Here is a 14,426-nt window from a genome sequence, read left to right as displayed (position 1 = left end):
TGTTATCACTCTGTTTAACATACATGACTAAAGGCTGACATTTTTTATTGATTTTTTATTACAATATTTGGTTTTGATTTTGTTTTTAAATTGGCTTCATATTATTTATGGAAAACTATTTGTAGTTCAATGCACGTTTGCTAATTAACTTTGGTCTATACGTTACCATATTTACAGTGTAATAGAATATTATTCCATTAAACATAGCATTTCAGAAAAGGTTGCAGAGAGATATTATTGGCTGTTGAATAGTATCATATTGGACCATGTAGATTATATAGATTCTAAATATTTTGCAGGTCTGTGTACTTATAAAATAAAAGCAAAAATAATGAATTGGATACGTCCAGTCAATTTGGGGCGGGTCCCTCCACAGCAGCCACTGTTCCAGACCTGGTGACAACCAGATTTGTCTGTCTGATCCTAGGCTCTCTGATGAAGGACATGGGCTCTCTGAATCAGCCGGTCAGTGAGAGGAGAGTTGGGTTTGATTGCCTCCCGTTCCACCAACAGAGATCTGCAGGACAACCAGAACAAGACAATGGAGAGTTGTTGTGTTCCGGATCTAGGTCTTTTGGATCAAAAGCTCTCAGCAATGCATACCGTTTTCTCAACAAAGCATACAGTTAACACTGTCTGCATTATACAAAAGCATTCCGTATTTTAGAGAATGTAGGAGCGTGAATAAGGAGAAGCCTAGCTGTGAAAATAAACTGAGAAAATGTAGCAGTCCATGATTGCTATTGCACAGAGATTTTAATTTTTACTGGACACTCAGGGAGGACAATTTTCTTAGTTTTGTTATATACTATGACATTTCTGTTACATACTAAACACAAGAAAACAATATTCTCCAGAGAAAACATTATCGTGTCTAGCCATAACTTTTTTCATCAATGTCTATTTTCAGATGCTCTGCAGCAACGTCAGTGTCCAATCACAATGACACATGAATGGAGGTCACCCCAGGGCTAATAACACAGTAATTCAGGGGCTAAAAGCCTTTCAACTGGTGGAACAATGTACCTGGCTAATTTGTGGTGATGAGTCTCTTCAGACTTCATGGCTGCATGAATCAGCAGGAGATTGAAGACATCTCTCTGAGAAATGGGAGCAAACAAGGCAATGAAAGCACAAAAACATGTATTCTCCACAGCTCTACTCTAGGTTGTACTTAGTGGAGCCAAATTGGTTCAAGACAGCACACCAAGTTTGTGTAACTCCTAGTTTCAGGCAGGTTGCTTACGTTGGTTTTGTACCTACTCATAGACAGTGCTTATGGGCTATCGGCATCCAACATTGGGTTAAATGATTTATCACTCAGTGTAATGTAATATACATTCGCATTCCTATAGACCCAAGAGGAAAAACTGTGCTATAGTCTGAATGCCTCACGGACCTCTGACCAAGATAACAATGAATCATTTAATATGCTTTTCAGTCCAGACCGAGGCTTCATTTTGGAGGGAAAACTCACAGAAACCCCATTTTGGTACTGATGAACGCCTGAGGATTAAAAAAAAAGGCAATCACCTGTGCATCACTGCCCCCTATCTGCGTCACGTGGTAACGCATGGGCAGGAGGAGCTCCACGGTGCGACGGTAGTTGCCCTGTTCGTACTCCACCATGGCCTGACACATCGGCAGCCCCAAACCGCCAGCCAGCTGATGCTGGTAGTTATCCTCTGGAGATCTGGACAGACAGCAGGAAAGGGGACAGGAGACAATGGCGTGGTCAATAGCACAACGCCATATTACAGTACAGTGAGAGAATAAAAAATTTGCAGAAATGTAATCAAAAAGCGTTACCAACATGATTTACCAACGGTGCCACACAGTACCAGAATTTATTTTGGAACGATTGAGATACGAGATGTCTCCTCTAGTGTTTGATCTAGTTCATGGCTACATTAACCAGCAGGATTTCATTACACAACCACACAAAATGTGCATTGGAGCATTTCTACAATTACACATTTGATAAGGGTGTAGTGGGAAATTCCAACATATGATTTCAACAGGAAGAGTAAAACATGTAAAGATATAATAAATCAGACCATGAGAGCTGGTTTCACACCCATCTTTAGATCTGGCATACATCACTGTTCACCACCACAGCAAAATCAGGGCACCCTCAGGGAAACAGAAGGCTATACTCAGACATGTTATTTCTATGCATACCCCACTCTGGGTGTCCTGGTCTGAGGGAGGCATTTAGCCAAGGAAATCAATTTACCAAAAGCTCATACATCTGAAAGAGCCAGGATGGCCTATTCAAAATAGCAGCGTAATGGAATTGAGTTTCCTTCGCCTCACTTTGAGAATTGATTTGTTTCTTTCAAACAGCAGCTTGGACCAAGGGAGTTGGGCTGCCTCCATGCTCCATTTTAATGTTACGTAACAATCCAAAACATGACATCTGCCCAGGATTTGGTTTAAAGGAGCCCTTTGGAGTTTGTGGTCGGAGGGGTCAGAATACATTATAGCCACACACATAAACACTACCTTAGACAGAAAGTAAATGTCCCACATAAACACTACATTAGACAGAGAAAATGTCACTGTAGCTTCATTCAGCCGTCTTTGTTTTTTAAACAGACATGAGGAGGAGAGGAGCCCACTACAGGGAGATGATAGTCCAAGAGAATCAGAGAATTCTCAAGAGAATGCTGATTTGGGTCAAAACACGGCTAACACACAAAGTAGAACCGATCAGAATTATTCATTTGGCTGGAGAAAAAGGAGGCTATTTTCACTGACCAAAAAAATATTCCTGTGTGCAACATACAGTTTCTCTCCCAGATCAGAATCCCTCACTAGAAGTGCTTCTCGATCCTAGAAGGAGAGATTTAGTCATTTTCAGGCCCAGGGAAATGTCCCGATATGTCATCTTAACGGATCAGAGAAGAAACAGACAGTATTAACTCCTGGGGGTGCAACACATGCCTACCAACATCAGCCTTCACCTCACAATACATGTCCCTTAGAAGAACAATCAAACCAACAGACATGGGAACCAACTATTCCTGCTCTGAAAAGTCACTGGACCAGGGGAGTCCTTTGGGAGGTACACATGAAGCTCCGCTCTTGGCAGTGGTACTGCAGATGATGTCATCACAGACCTTACTGAGCATTCATGGCCAGTCCACTGACACCACTATCAGGCCACAGAATAATTACTGCATATCTAATAATGAGAACCCAAACACAAGGGAAAAGCGCTCCACAAATGACAATACCAAACAGTCCACCGATTCAAACTCCTACAGAACTACTTCAATACAGACTCAGCAACCAAGAGGCCTTGTGGCACAGTCAGATTCAACTAAATGGTAAACACATACCACAAAAATTGCAACATTTTAAAATAAAGACATCTGAAACCAAGGACTAATAACAGAAACATTTACTCCAAACAATTGTCATGGCACCTGGGCAAAATATTATATGCCAGCATGAACAGCAGATTAGAGCATTTTCTCAGTGAACACAATGTCCTGGGCAGAAGTCAAATTGGATTCCTACCAAGTGATTGATTGATTGAGAGAGAGAGAGAGAGAGAGAGAGAGAGAGAGAGAGAGAGAGAGAGAGAGAGAGAGAGAGAGAGAGAGAGAGAGAGAGAGAGAGAGAGAGAGAGAGAGAGAGAGAGAGAGAGAGTGTGAGAGAGAGAGAGAGAGAGAGAGAGAGAGAGAGAGAGAGAGAGAGAGAGAGAGAGAGAGAGTGTGAGAGAGTGTGAGAGAGAGAGAGAGAGAGAGAGAGAGTGTGTGTGTGTGTGTGTGTGAGAGAGAGAGAGAGAGAGAGAGAGAGAGAGAGAGAGAGAGAGAGAGAGAGAGAGAGAGAGAGAGAGAGAGAGAGAGAGAGAGAGAGTGAGTGTGTGTGTGTGTGTGTGTGTGTGTGTGTGAGAGAGAGAGAGAGAGAGAGAGAGAGAGAGAGAGAGAGACTGCTGTTGCATGCTTTTGTTCTCTGGGGCTTTAAACTGGACACATTCCATGTATTTAAATCCTGTTTACCTCATTTTAGTTTTTTCTAAAGTGCAACTTGGACTGGTACATACAATTAGATTATCCAGGGCATTGCATGGCGTGGACTCATTTATTACGTCAATAGTAACTTCATTAAAGCAACTGCACTGTTTAGGTGCAGAAACAATCATTTCACTAGGCCTGCGATTACATCCACGATGACGTGTGACCAGTTTAACCCATCTTTAGTTCCTGCTGTCTCCAGTCCACGTGTAAGGTGCACGTGTAAGGTGCACGTGTAAGGTGCACGTATAAGGTGCACGTGTAAGGTGCACGTATAAGGTGCACGTGTAAGGTGCACGTGTAAGGTGCACGTGTAACGGCCTCCTGGGAGTGGGGCTCACTTGGCCAGCTCCTGGAGGCCCTCCAGCAGGCGGCGGGACTGGGCCAGTCCCCCGGACTCCTTGGCTCCCAGCGACGACATGAGGAAGTGAAGGTCGTTGAACAGCAGCACGTGATCGTCCATGTGGGGCTCTGTGACCTGCTGCAGCTCCCGCCAGCGGTCTTTCACACACACACCTGCGTGACACACACACCTACCTCAGGGCAAGACTAACTCATCAAGACATGCAAACATTGATAGATCACACACACACACACCATCTGAGCACAAGGAAAAGGCAGAATAGGAGTGTGTGTTTAACCTTCCATCTCCAGTCTGTAGAGCAGAGAGCAGGCATCAACTATATCCAACATGGCCCCTGAAGCCTTACCACGCCGAGACACCTTTTAGAGAAACACTTCGGGTTAGTACAAAGACAGCAGCCATATTAGTGACCAACTATTCAAATGCCCCAAGCAACTTAATCTCAAGGTCATGTTAAGTAGCTCATATTTGTATTACTTCACTAAATTACATTTACCTGAAGCAGTTAAAGGATAAAGTGCAGGCTTGACTCCACTTTAAAAGTGTAAGTCCAGATTAATGTGGCTTCAGGTCATATTTTCACTCAATATTTATGGGCTTTTTCGTTTTTATTTTGTGAACCAAAACAGACAACTTCCATCTGACCTTAGACTGGACATCCACTGACCCCCAGTGTTCAGTATTCACAAGCACAACAGAACAAAACTATATTGGTTTAACGTGAAATGTACAGAAGAATGTATTTTTGTAAGGGGCTACAATCTTACTATATTAGGCTTTTCCCTGTCTCCTGCTGTTTTAAACTTAGGAGGACATGAGGTCCTGGCCCACACCTGGGGAGTACCTGGCTTGAAAGACCCGTTGCTGTCCCTGTCCAGAGTCCTTCTGGTTGTGTTGCAGATCAAAATGATACCTGACGATTTCAGCTGCCATTGTGCTGACACCTCCCCCTCCCCTGTGTTGTCCCAGTCCTTGTCCATCTGGTCATGCTAAGTTTAAATAGACTCTGTACTCATTACAATTTGTACTCTTAATATGTTCACCCGGCACAGCCAGAAGAGGACTGGTCACCCCTCTGAGCCTGGGTCCTCTCTAGGTTTCTTCCTAAATTACGGCCTTCTTAGGGAGTTTTTCCTAGCCACTGAAATTCAACACTACTGTTATTTGCTCCTTTGGGTTTAAGGCCGGGTGTTTTGTAAAAGCACTGTGACAACTGCTGATGTAAAAAGGGCTTCATAAATAAACGTGATTGATTGATTTGTAATGAAAGAGTGCTATACAAATGTGTTACAAGGACATTTCATTACATTGTCAAATGTACTTGCACATCAAACAGAGATTGTACTTTTTCACTCTATGAGTTTTTTGACATGGAATAGTGAAGCCGTCATTTGGATTCAATTTGTTTTTGACTTGCTTCTAAGACCTCCACACTCATTGAATATACTATAATCCACTTAATTTAGAGCATGTCCATTGCTCACATATAAATCCATTAGCATAATTTGATCACATGGCAAGAGGGATGGCACTTCTGTATGCCCTTGTTGCAAAAACGTAAAACAACAGTCAGTAAACACATACAGCACATTGAAGTGCAGAGACTGAGTTCTGATTTCATATATAGCACATTATATTATAGCCATTGCTTTAAGTGCTAATCAGTCTCCAAACCCTCCATTTTAAACCATATTAGTTGGAGTGTAAGGAGATACTGACATTCTTATGTTCTACCTGGAACTCAAGTGATAAATATTGCAGCTAATACCTATACAAGATTCACAGAAGAAACCTTAAACATGGGGACTTATATCTGAAACATTTGTATAAATACAGTATATTGTATTTTTCGTATACTGTAGTAATGCTTTTGCAAAATCATTACTATAAGACTTTTTGAAATCATTGTTTTCTATTGGAAATGTGTCAATCTCAGAAAATTCTCTTTTCTACATTTATAATAAGTACACATTGTGGTATGAGATCTTCATTTTCTTGGTAATTTCTCACATGGAATAGCCTTAATTTTTCAGAACAAAAATAGATTCACGTGTTTCAGAAGAAAGTTAATTGTTTCTGGCCATTTTGAGCCTGTTATCGAACCCACAAACGCTGATGCTGAAGATACTGAACTAGTCTTAAGAAGGCCTGTGTTATTGCTTCTTTATTGAGCACCACAGCATTCAGTGCTTTATCAGCAACCACCACTCTTGCGTTTCAATGGCATGTTGCATTTGCTCATCCAAATGTATCATTTTAAAAGGCTAATTGATCATTAGAAAACCCTTTTGTAATAGCATAATTACAAAAGGGTTTTCTAATGATCAATAAGCCATTTAAAATGATAAAATGATAAAATTATATATAGATATACCATTAAAATAAAAATCAGCCCTTTCCAGCTACAAAGGTCATTTACAACATTAACAATGCCAACACTGTATTTCTGATCAATCTGACATTATTTTAATGTACAAAAATGTGCTTTTCTTTAAAAAAAAACATGGACATTTCTAAGTGACCCCAACTTTTGAACAAGTGTATAAAACATTCTCTCTGCCACAACAGGTTCTTATTAGATTTTCTGTGCAAGGCACAGTTAGTTCAGATGACAACTTATTTTGAGAACACTAACCTGGCTGTCAAATATATTCAGAGCCGCCTCATGCTCTCCCTGTGGGAAATAAAAACACAAACAAATCCAAATGGAAATGCTAGCATATGATTTCAAGTCCATTATAAAGATAATGCAAACTAATACAAACTAATTTCCCACTGTAATCAACTTTACACTTCAGAGAACCCACAGGGGGGGATATCAATATAAATTCTATCGCAACTGTCTAACAGTGCGCTTGACTGGAGTACCTCATTACAATCTGTACCTTTTCGAGGAAGTACAGAGCCCAATGCCAGTAGTTATGACAGGCTAGCATGTCACATCCCTGCAAATGAAAACCATAATTCAATTACCTATTTATACGGATAGTCAAAGCCTAGCGTGGTCCAAGATCTGTTTGCATTGGCATGAAAAATACCATAACGCAGGAGTCGGTAAGAAAGCACAAACAGAACTGGAGCCATAATATGGAGGTGTGGAATGACCACACAGCATGCAGCAGAACACGTTGAAGACCAACCTTCCAGTCTTTCTCTGTGCTCTCCATGAACTTGAGACCCTTGTCCACCTCTGCCTTCATCTCGTGGACGTGGGCTACAGAGTGGACACACCAGGCATCGTCCGGGGTCAGGGCCAGACCCTGGAGGGCAGAAGTCAGAGAAGGATAGTAACTAGAAGGTCAAACGTCTATGCCAAAGAAACTTCGGAAAATTACGTTTTTTCACAGCTCTGTAGAAAGTGAGCAGTGGTCAACGTTTCATGAAGTCTACTTTCATAATTCACAGATGCAAGGTGACACTGTCAGGAACCTCTTACCTCCTTAGCGATCTTCTCTGCCTGGTCATAGAAGTGAGTCTCCAGAAGTCCAAAAGAATACAAACCTTTCAGGTAGCTGGAGTAGATAGTAATACACATAGAAATGCAAAGTAGATAAGAACACATATAAAAGCACAGCAGATAAGAATAAACATCTAAAAGCAGTCATGTAGCAATACCTTAACCTAGGCTAGCCAAGCAGTTCCTTCATTGGGGATAATAAAGCATACATTGATTTTGTGGAATTGCAGACCACAGCTGACAACGAAAACAACAAAACCTTTAAAAACATTTGATGGAATCATTCCATTGGAATCGACTGTTGTGACTCATTTCACGGTCTGAATGCCAGTGGGGACTGTTGATCACAATAAGCACAGAGGCAATTACTGTGGCTGGGAATGTATAGGCAGACCCCAGACTCTGACAGAATGAAACTAAAATACAATGATCCAAGAGGAGTTGTTCAATAGAATGGCCTTCACGAGTTCACATAAAGTACAGCACTAGGAAAAATACAGTATTAACAAGGAGTCTAACTGACTAAAACCATTAGTCTCAGAGTAAGCCTCATAACAATGCCTCAACACAAGATTCCTGTGGGACAGTAGAAATGTCCCCAACAAAAATAAATATTGGTTGATGGAGAGTCGACTTCTCTTTCTGGTCAACCTTTTTAAACATATTTCTCTTTACAGTCCAAAACGACATGGTTTAATACATTTGTATAGTAATTGCTTTTTAAAAAAACTTTTGAAACACAGACCCTTGAAATATGTAGTAAATTACATATGTTTCTGACAGTGCTGGGAAAGCTTTAACTCCCTGGTCTGGACAGGAGCCTTTTGCAACAGCACCATTCACTCAGAGAATGAGCGAGCGTTTTGATTGGTTCTTATTTGCACTATTTGCAAGCACAACGCTGCAAGCTTCCTCATCAATTTACTATGTCAAATATTTTTGAAGTAAACAGGACATATTGGTTTCAGTGGACGTTGCTTAAGTAAAACACAGATCCTTATTTGTTCACTTTGAAATGGGAATATCCAATCAGCAGTGTGCATCCCTTCATTATCAAAAAGAGGAATGTGGGGCTTCAACAGGTCAGCTCCTACCTATAAAGGGCTTCAACAGGTCAGCTCCTACCTATAAAGAGGCATGCAGGGCTACAATAGGTCAGATCCTACCTATAAAGAGGCATGTGGGGCTTCAATAGGTCAGATCCTACCTATAAAGAGGCATGTGGGGCTTCAATAGGTCAGATCCTACCTATAAAGAGGCATGTGGGGCTTCAATAGGTCAGATCCTACCTATAAAGAGGCATGTGGGGCTTCAATAGGTCAGATCCTACCTATAAAGAGGCATGTGGGGCTTCAATAGGTCAGATCCTACCTATAAAGAGGCATGTGGGGCTTCAATAGGTCAGATCCTACCTATAAAGAGGCATGTGGGGCTTCAAAAGGTCAGATCCTACCTATAAAGAGGCATGTGGGGCTTCAAAAGGTCAGATCCTACCTATAAAGAGGCATGTGGGGCTTCAATAGGTCAGATCCTACCTATAAAGAGGCATGTGGGGCTTCAATAGGTCAGATCCTACCTATAAAGAGGCATGTGGGGCTTCAAAAGGTCAGATCCTACCTATAAAGAGGCATGCGGGACTACAATAGGTCAGATCCTACCTATAAAGAGGCATGCGGGGCTTCAATAGGTCAGATCCTACCTATAAAGAGGCATGTGGGGCTTCAATAGGTCAGATCCTACCTATAAAGAGGCATGTGGGGCTTCAATAGGTCAGATCCTACCTATAAAGAGGCATGCAGGGCTACAATAGGTCAGATCCTACCTATAAAGAGGCATGCGGGGCTACAATAGGTCAGATCCTACCTATAAAGAGGCATGTGGGGCTTCAATAGGTCAGATCCTACCTATAAAGAGGCATGCGGGGCTTCAATAGGTCAGATCCTACCTATAAAGAGGCATGCGGGGCTACAATAGGTCAGATCCTACCTATAAAGAGGCATGCGGGGCTTCAATAGGTCAGATCCTACCTATAAAGAGGCATGCGGGGCTACAATAGGTCAGATCCTACCTATAAAGAGGCATGCTGGGCTACAATAGGTCAGATCCTACCTATAAAGAGGCATGTGGGGCTTCAATAGGTCAGATCCTACCTATAAAGAGGCATGTGGGGCTTCAATAGGTCAGATCCTACCTATAAAGAGGCATGCAGGGCTACAATAGGTCAGATCCTACCTATAAAGAGGCATGTGGGGCTTCCAGTGGGGCAGCACCCGAGCCACAGAGTCCCTCATCTGAGTCTGGGCCCCAAGGTAGAAGAAGCCATCATGGGCAAACTTGAGAGCCAGCAGATCCGTAGGGTGTTCCACCAGGATCTCCTCCCACAGGTCACATGCCTTAGGGAAATTCCTGAGAGAGAGTCAGCACTGATTCATCGGTATCAATATTAAAATCACAGGAATACAGAAGTGTTACCTGCTAATTTACAAATGTATCCTTGTTCTTAAGACTGAGGCTGGGTTATATAATTGGGTTGTAGGAACGTAATCGTATTTTTCCCACTGCTTATAGTCAGCTGACTTTGTGCCTTGTTAAAAAAAAGTGCGGTGTGAAAAGTTCAATTAGCTGTTTGACCAGCACCATCCTCCAGGGTTTTCAGAGTAACAAGTTCCATTTCTTCCATTCAACAGAAGCCAAAAATATCTCTTCTGCTGTTTATGTACGGATTTGTACATAAATCTGATTCCTCTAGCTAAAACCTATTTTGTAAAACTATTTTAAATTAGTTAAAAGTTAGAAATATATATCCTCATTACAACTTCCAAGTTTGTCAAATGTAATCAACATTAAATATCACAAATGTACGTTCTTATCAAATATTCTACAACGTCCTCCCACCATTCAGTATTGTACCATTCAGAAAACACTGAAGGTGGATGTTTTCATGCATCCTTTTATTGATTTGAAGTAGGTGTTACAGTGAGAACCATTTCCATTCCATTATATTGAATCTAATCCCTCTTCAGTCTCCAGTGGCTGTCTGGTTCTCACCCCTTGGAGAAGTGCTCTATGGCCCTGACATGAAGCCTCTCCCTTGGGGTGATGTCCTCTTGGCTCTGGGCGAGCTCCACCGTCCTCTTCACAGCACTGGCCAGTCGCTCATTCAGACGCACCGAACTCCCTGTCCCCACCAGCTCCAGGCCTGTGCTGATCACATGGCCCATCACTGAAAAGCACAAGGACCCACTAGATGTGTATGGGTCTAGCCAAGCCTGACACTCATTTACTCTCAAACTGATATTGATGAGTAGAAAAGACCTTTGGAGTTCATATTGGACAGGAGTAGGATTTCAACTCATAATGCATTAGTTTCAATACAATTGAAATACAATCATCTGAAATAACTGTATTGACATAAAACATTACGGCCATGAATTCATGGTGTCACCTGAAAATCTAGGTACAATGCAGTGGAAAAGGGATTTACGTTCTTCATATTTTAATTTATATTTGCCAATTTTACAATTTTATTTACTTAAATTATTGAATGAACTAATGAACGAAACAACATAACACCAAGTGTTCAAAAGTGACACTCCATTACAGTCAATAGCTGTAACCAAACACAGTATAGCCCACTATTCAAAACTGCTTGAACTCAATTACTTTAGTGAGTCATACTTGACAATTGATAATGTGATCAATGATATAGAACTTTTTTTTTTGGCACCAGGCAGGTTGCTGAATTTTTTTGGGGGCCCCAATTTGAAAGCACCTGCCAAAGCACCTGCCAAAACACATATTCTGTGGACAGAGAGGACAAAAGTGGAGCTTTTCAAGTCCTGTTACGTTTGCCGTTCAGCGTAAGAGGACATCGTTATTATACAAAAAATAATTTCATCACTTAGTTTATGTTTATTTAGTTTGGTTGAGGCTCGGACTACATTTTGTAAAACGTCAACATGTTGGTCGCACCTATTCAGGTAGCAAGGTAAAGTTAGTTTTATAATGGACATTCATATACACCCATCAAAACCAACTAATTTAGGACAATGATAAGTATTGGTTCTTGATCAGGTGATCAATGACAACAAAAGTGTAATTTTCAGACACGTGGGGAGATGGGATTCAATCTACGAATTTAAGCTGAAAGTCCGTATTGCCCAGCAACAGCCCCGAAGGATCTGAAGGATCTGGAGAAGGTCTGTATGGAGGAGTGGGCCAAAATCCCTGCTGCAGTGTGTGCAAACCTGGTCAAGAACTACAGGAAACGTATGATCTCTGTAATTGCAAACAAAGGTTTCTGTACCAAATATTAAGTTCTGCTTTTCTGATGTATCAAATACTTATGTCATGCTATAAAATGCAAATGAATTACTTAAAAATCATACAATGTGATTTTCAGGATTTTTGTTTTAGATTCCATCACGCACAGTTGAAGTGTACCTATGATAAAAATTACAGACTTCTACATGCTTTGTAAGTGGGAAAACCTGCAAGATCTGTATCAAATACTAGTTCTCCCCACTGTATGTGCTGAACATGATTATCTGCAGGTTACTAGGGGTCAAACGAAGACACAATGCTATCTTTTGTAGGAAAGAAAGACTCGCAAGAAGCCTCACATACCAAAGTCAGGGTCAGCTGATTTGACTGTTGAGATACACCCTTCAATTCCTCCAAGGCTCTCATCATTGCGCCAGGTTACATACTAGGGTTTAAGACAGTCACACACAAACACCCCCCCCCCCCAAAAGAAAAAAGTCCAATGATGAGTTGGGTGAGGTGAGCCGTATAATGATCTGTGTGTGTGTGTGTGTGTGTGTGTGTGTGTGTGTGTGTGCGTGTGCGCGGAGAGCTAATGACTACCTGTGTGAGTATGGCATCATATATTTTGCAGGCCTCATTGCTGGAAGTGGTCAGTGGTAGGCCCTCCGCCCTCCAAGCCTAAGATAATTAAAAGCGGTCATGAAACAGGCCCCGTCAGGATGTACTGGGCACTGGGAAAATACCACCCAAGCAAATTTGAATGTATTTATTCATGGACATCACCTTTAAGACGCATCATTGATAAATGCACTCTGTTTAAATAATAGAGGGTTAGTACAAAACACCATGGTACATATACACGAAAAGGATTTTCATTTTCAACAAGCCAGACATTCAGAACGGCCACATTTGCCCTAAAGCAAAACTTGCAACAAGGCTCGAAATGTTCTAAATCCTGTGTTGCTGTTTATAAGACAACATGGTAGTGTTGTCTTATAATGGCATTGACATTGTTTGCGCAGTTCCCAATACAATCCAATTGTTTGTAATGTACAACCAGTGGGTCCCAACAACGACCCTCGCGTACCGCCCACAGCCGACCCATTGATGACCTGATGATAAGTTGTTAAGATTAATCAGGTACATGTGCGTCGGGGCAGGAAAACGTTTTTGCTGTTGGGAAAACAAAATGACATGAGTTTGGAATCACTGCTGCAGCTATAGGGGCTGGGATGTTGTGACACACCTCACGTGGTTTCCTAGATAGAAAAAGTAACTTTTGGCCTCCCTTAGATATATTTGACCTTTGGTTCAATTTCCTCAACACGCTATATATCTCGTGATAAAAGTATACAAAGTTCATACGACAAACTATTAAACATTTTATTGCGACAAACACCTTCACTGTCACGGCTACTTGAATAGAAAATCACTCCTGGTAAATGTATAATTTCGCCTATGCGCCCTACTCGTAAGGACAGTTCAATCTACAGCGTAAGCAACGCAACATGCATGAAACTCACCTATTTAACATGTACGGCCAACCTCAGTAGGTAGCTATGTGAAACGTGAGCCTACTTTAAACGTACCTATAGCCTATAACACACCTTAGCGTGCAATGAAATACATAAAACGCTATTTTGGTAATTGGTTCTCTTACCTGACAGTCCCTGAATGTAGATGCAATCATTTTAGCTTGAAAGTCTTTGCAAATCTAAAATCTTTCTGTTTCGACTGCAGACAGACACGTTATTTTTTGTGTCTACAAGAGTGTATTCATTCCGTCCAACCAAACGTTTTAGCTAAAAAACCTTGTACCCAACGTTGCAAGAGCAAATGTTTACTCGAAACGCTCTTCAACGCGACACGTAGGTTGAGTTCCGTTTTGTTTTAAGCAAAAGTTGTAGTTAACTCAAAAGCCTTCGCGTCAATATTAACTTCATTTTTTTTTTAAAATGCCTGAAAGAGAGAACCTTGCGGACTTCACTCCGGATGTAAGAGCTGGTAACAGTGTTGTGATCAACCATTAACACATTTTCCAGATTGCAAATAGCATACTTGAGAAGTAAACGAACTACAAGTTCCATTAACGAACGCTACGGAATTCAATCGCTTTACGTCATCTTGAAGTTTCATATTTTCAGAAAACGTTTCGCAAAAAAAGAAAACATTTTGGAATTGTAACTGTTTTTACTGAACGAACACACCCCGCAGTTGTCAACAGGCTTAAAGGGACCAATGTGATATGCACACGACGAAATCAAGTTAAATACGAGGATAATACAGGTGGATAACACAGGTGGAATCCACTTTA

At 41.3% G+C, this 14,426-nt stretch overlaps 1 protein-coding gene across 4 annotated transcripts; it reads right to left on the bottom strand.

Moving 5' to 3' along the window:
• Positions 1-39: 39 nt before the first annotated feature.
• ttc38 (tetratricopeptide repeat domain 38) lies at positions 40-14,311 on the bottom strand. 4 transcript variants are annotated; one of them, XM_010883316.4, is made up of 14 exons: positions 13,773-14,309; positions 12,713-12,790; positions 12,473-12,554; positions 10,895-11,069; positions 10,079-10,252; positions 7,826-7,901; positions 7,530-7,649; positions 7,275-7,334; positions 7,025-7,063; positions 4,667-4,748; positions 4,367-4,541; positions 1,534-1,693; positions 1,027-1,100; positions 40-517 (listed from the first exon to the last, which is right to left on the bottom strand). In XM_010883316.4, the coding sequence occupies exons 1-14, from the start codon at positions 13,800-13,802 to the stop codon at positions 424-426; spliced, it is 1,419 nt and encodes a 472-aa protein (XP_010881618.2). In that variant the 5' UTR covers positions 13,803-14,309; the 3' UTR covers positions 40-423. The 4 variants fall into 4 exon arrangements, with proteins under 4 accessions (XP_010881618.2, XP_034144257.1, XP_019896126.2 ...); XM_034288366.1 differs by lacking the exon at positions 7,275-7,334 and having other exon boundaries at positions 13,773-14,311; XM_020040567.2 differs by lacking the exon at positions 10,079-10,252.
• Positions 14,312-14,426: the final 115 nt, after the last annotated feature.

The sequence above is a fragment of the Esox lucius genome, chromosome 19, assembly GCF_011004845.1.
Source record: "Esox lucius isolate fEsoLuc1 chromosome 19, fEsoLuc1.pri, whole genome shotgun sequence".
NCBI classification, from domain to species: domain Eukaryota; kingdom Metazoa; phylum Chordata; class Actinopteri; order Esociformes; family Esocidae; genus Esox; species Esox lucius.
Note: the sequence above shows the minus strand (reverse complement) of the source record. Positions and strands in the feature narration are given on the sequence as shown.

Bases quoted from the DNA above. Each gene is read 5' to 3' on its own strand.
- ttc38 (XM_010883316.4), bottom strand. From the start codon at position 13,802: ATGATTGCATCTACATTCAGGGACTGTCAG. The intron at 11,070-12,472 runs GTATGTGAGGCT...TGTGCTTTTCAG, and splicing joins ATCAGCTGACCCTGACTTTG to TGATGGGCCATGTGATCAGC. The intron at 1,694-4,366 runs GTGAGCCCCACT...CTGTCTGTCCAG, and splicing joins GGCCTCCAGGAGCTGGCCAA to ATCTCCAGAGGATAACTACC.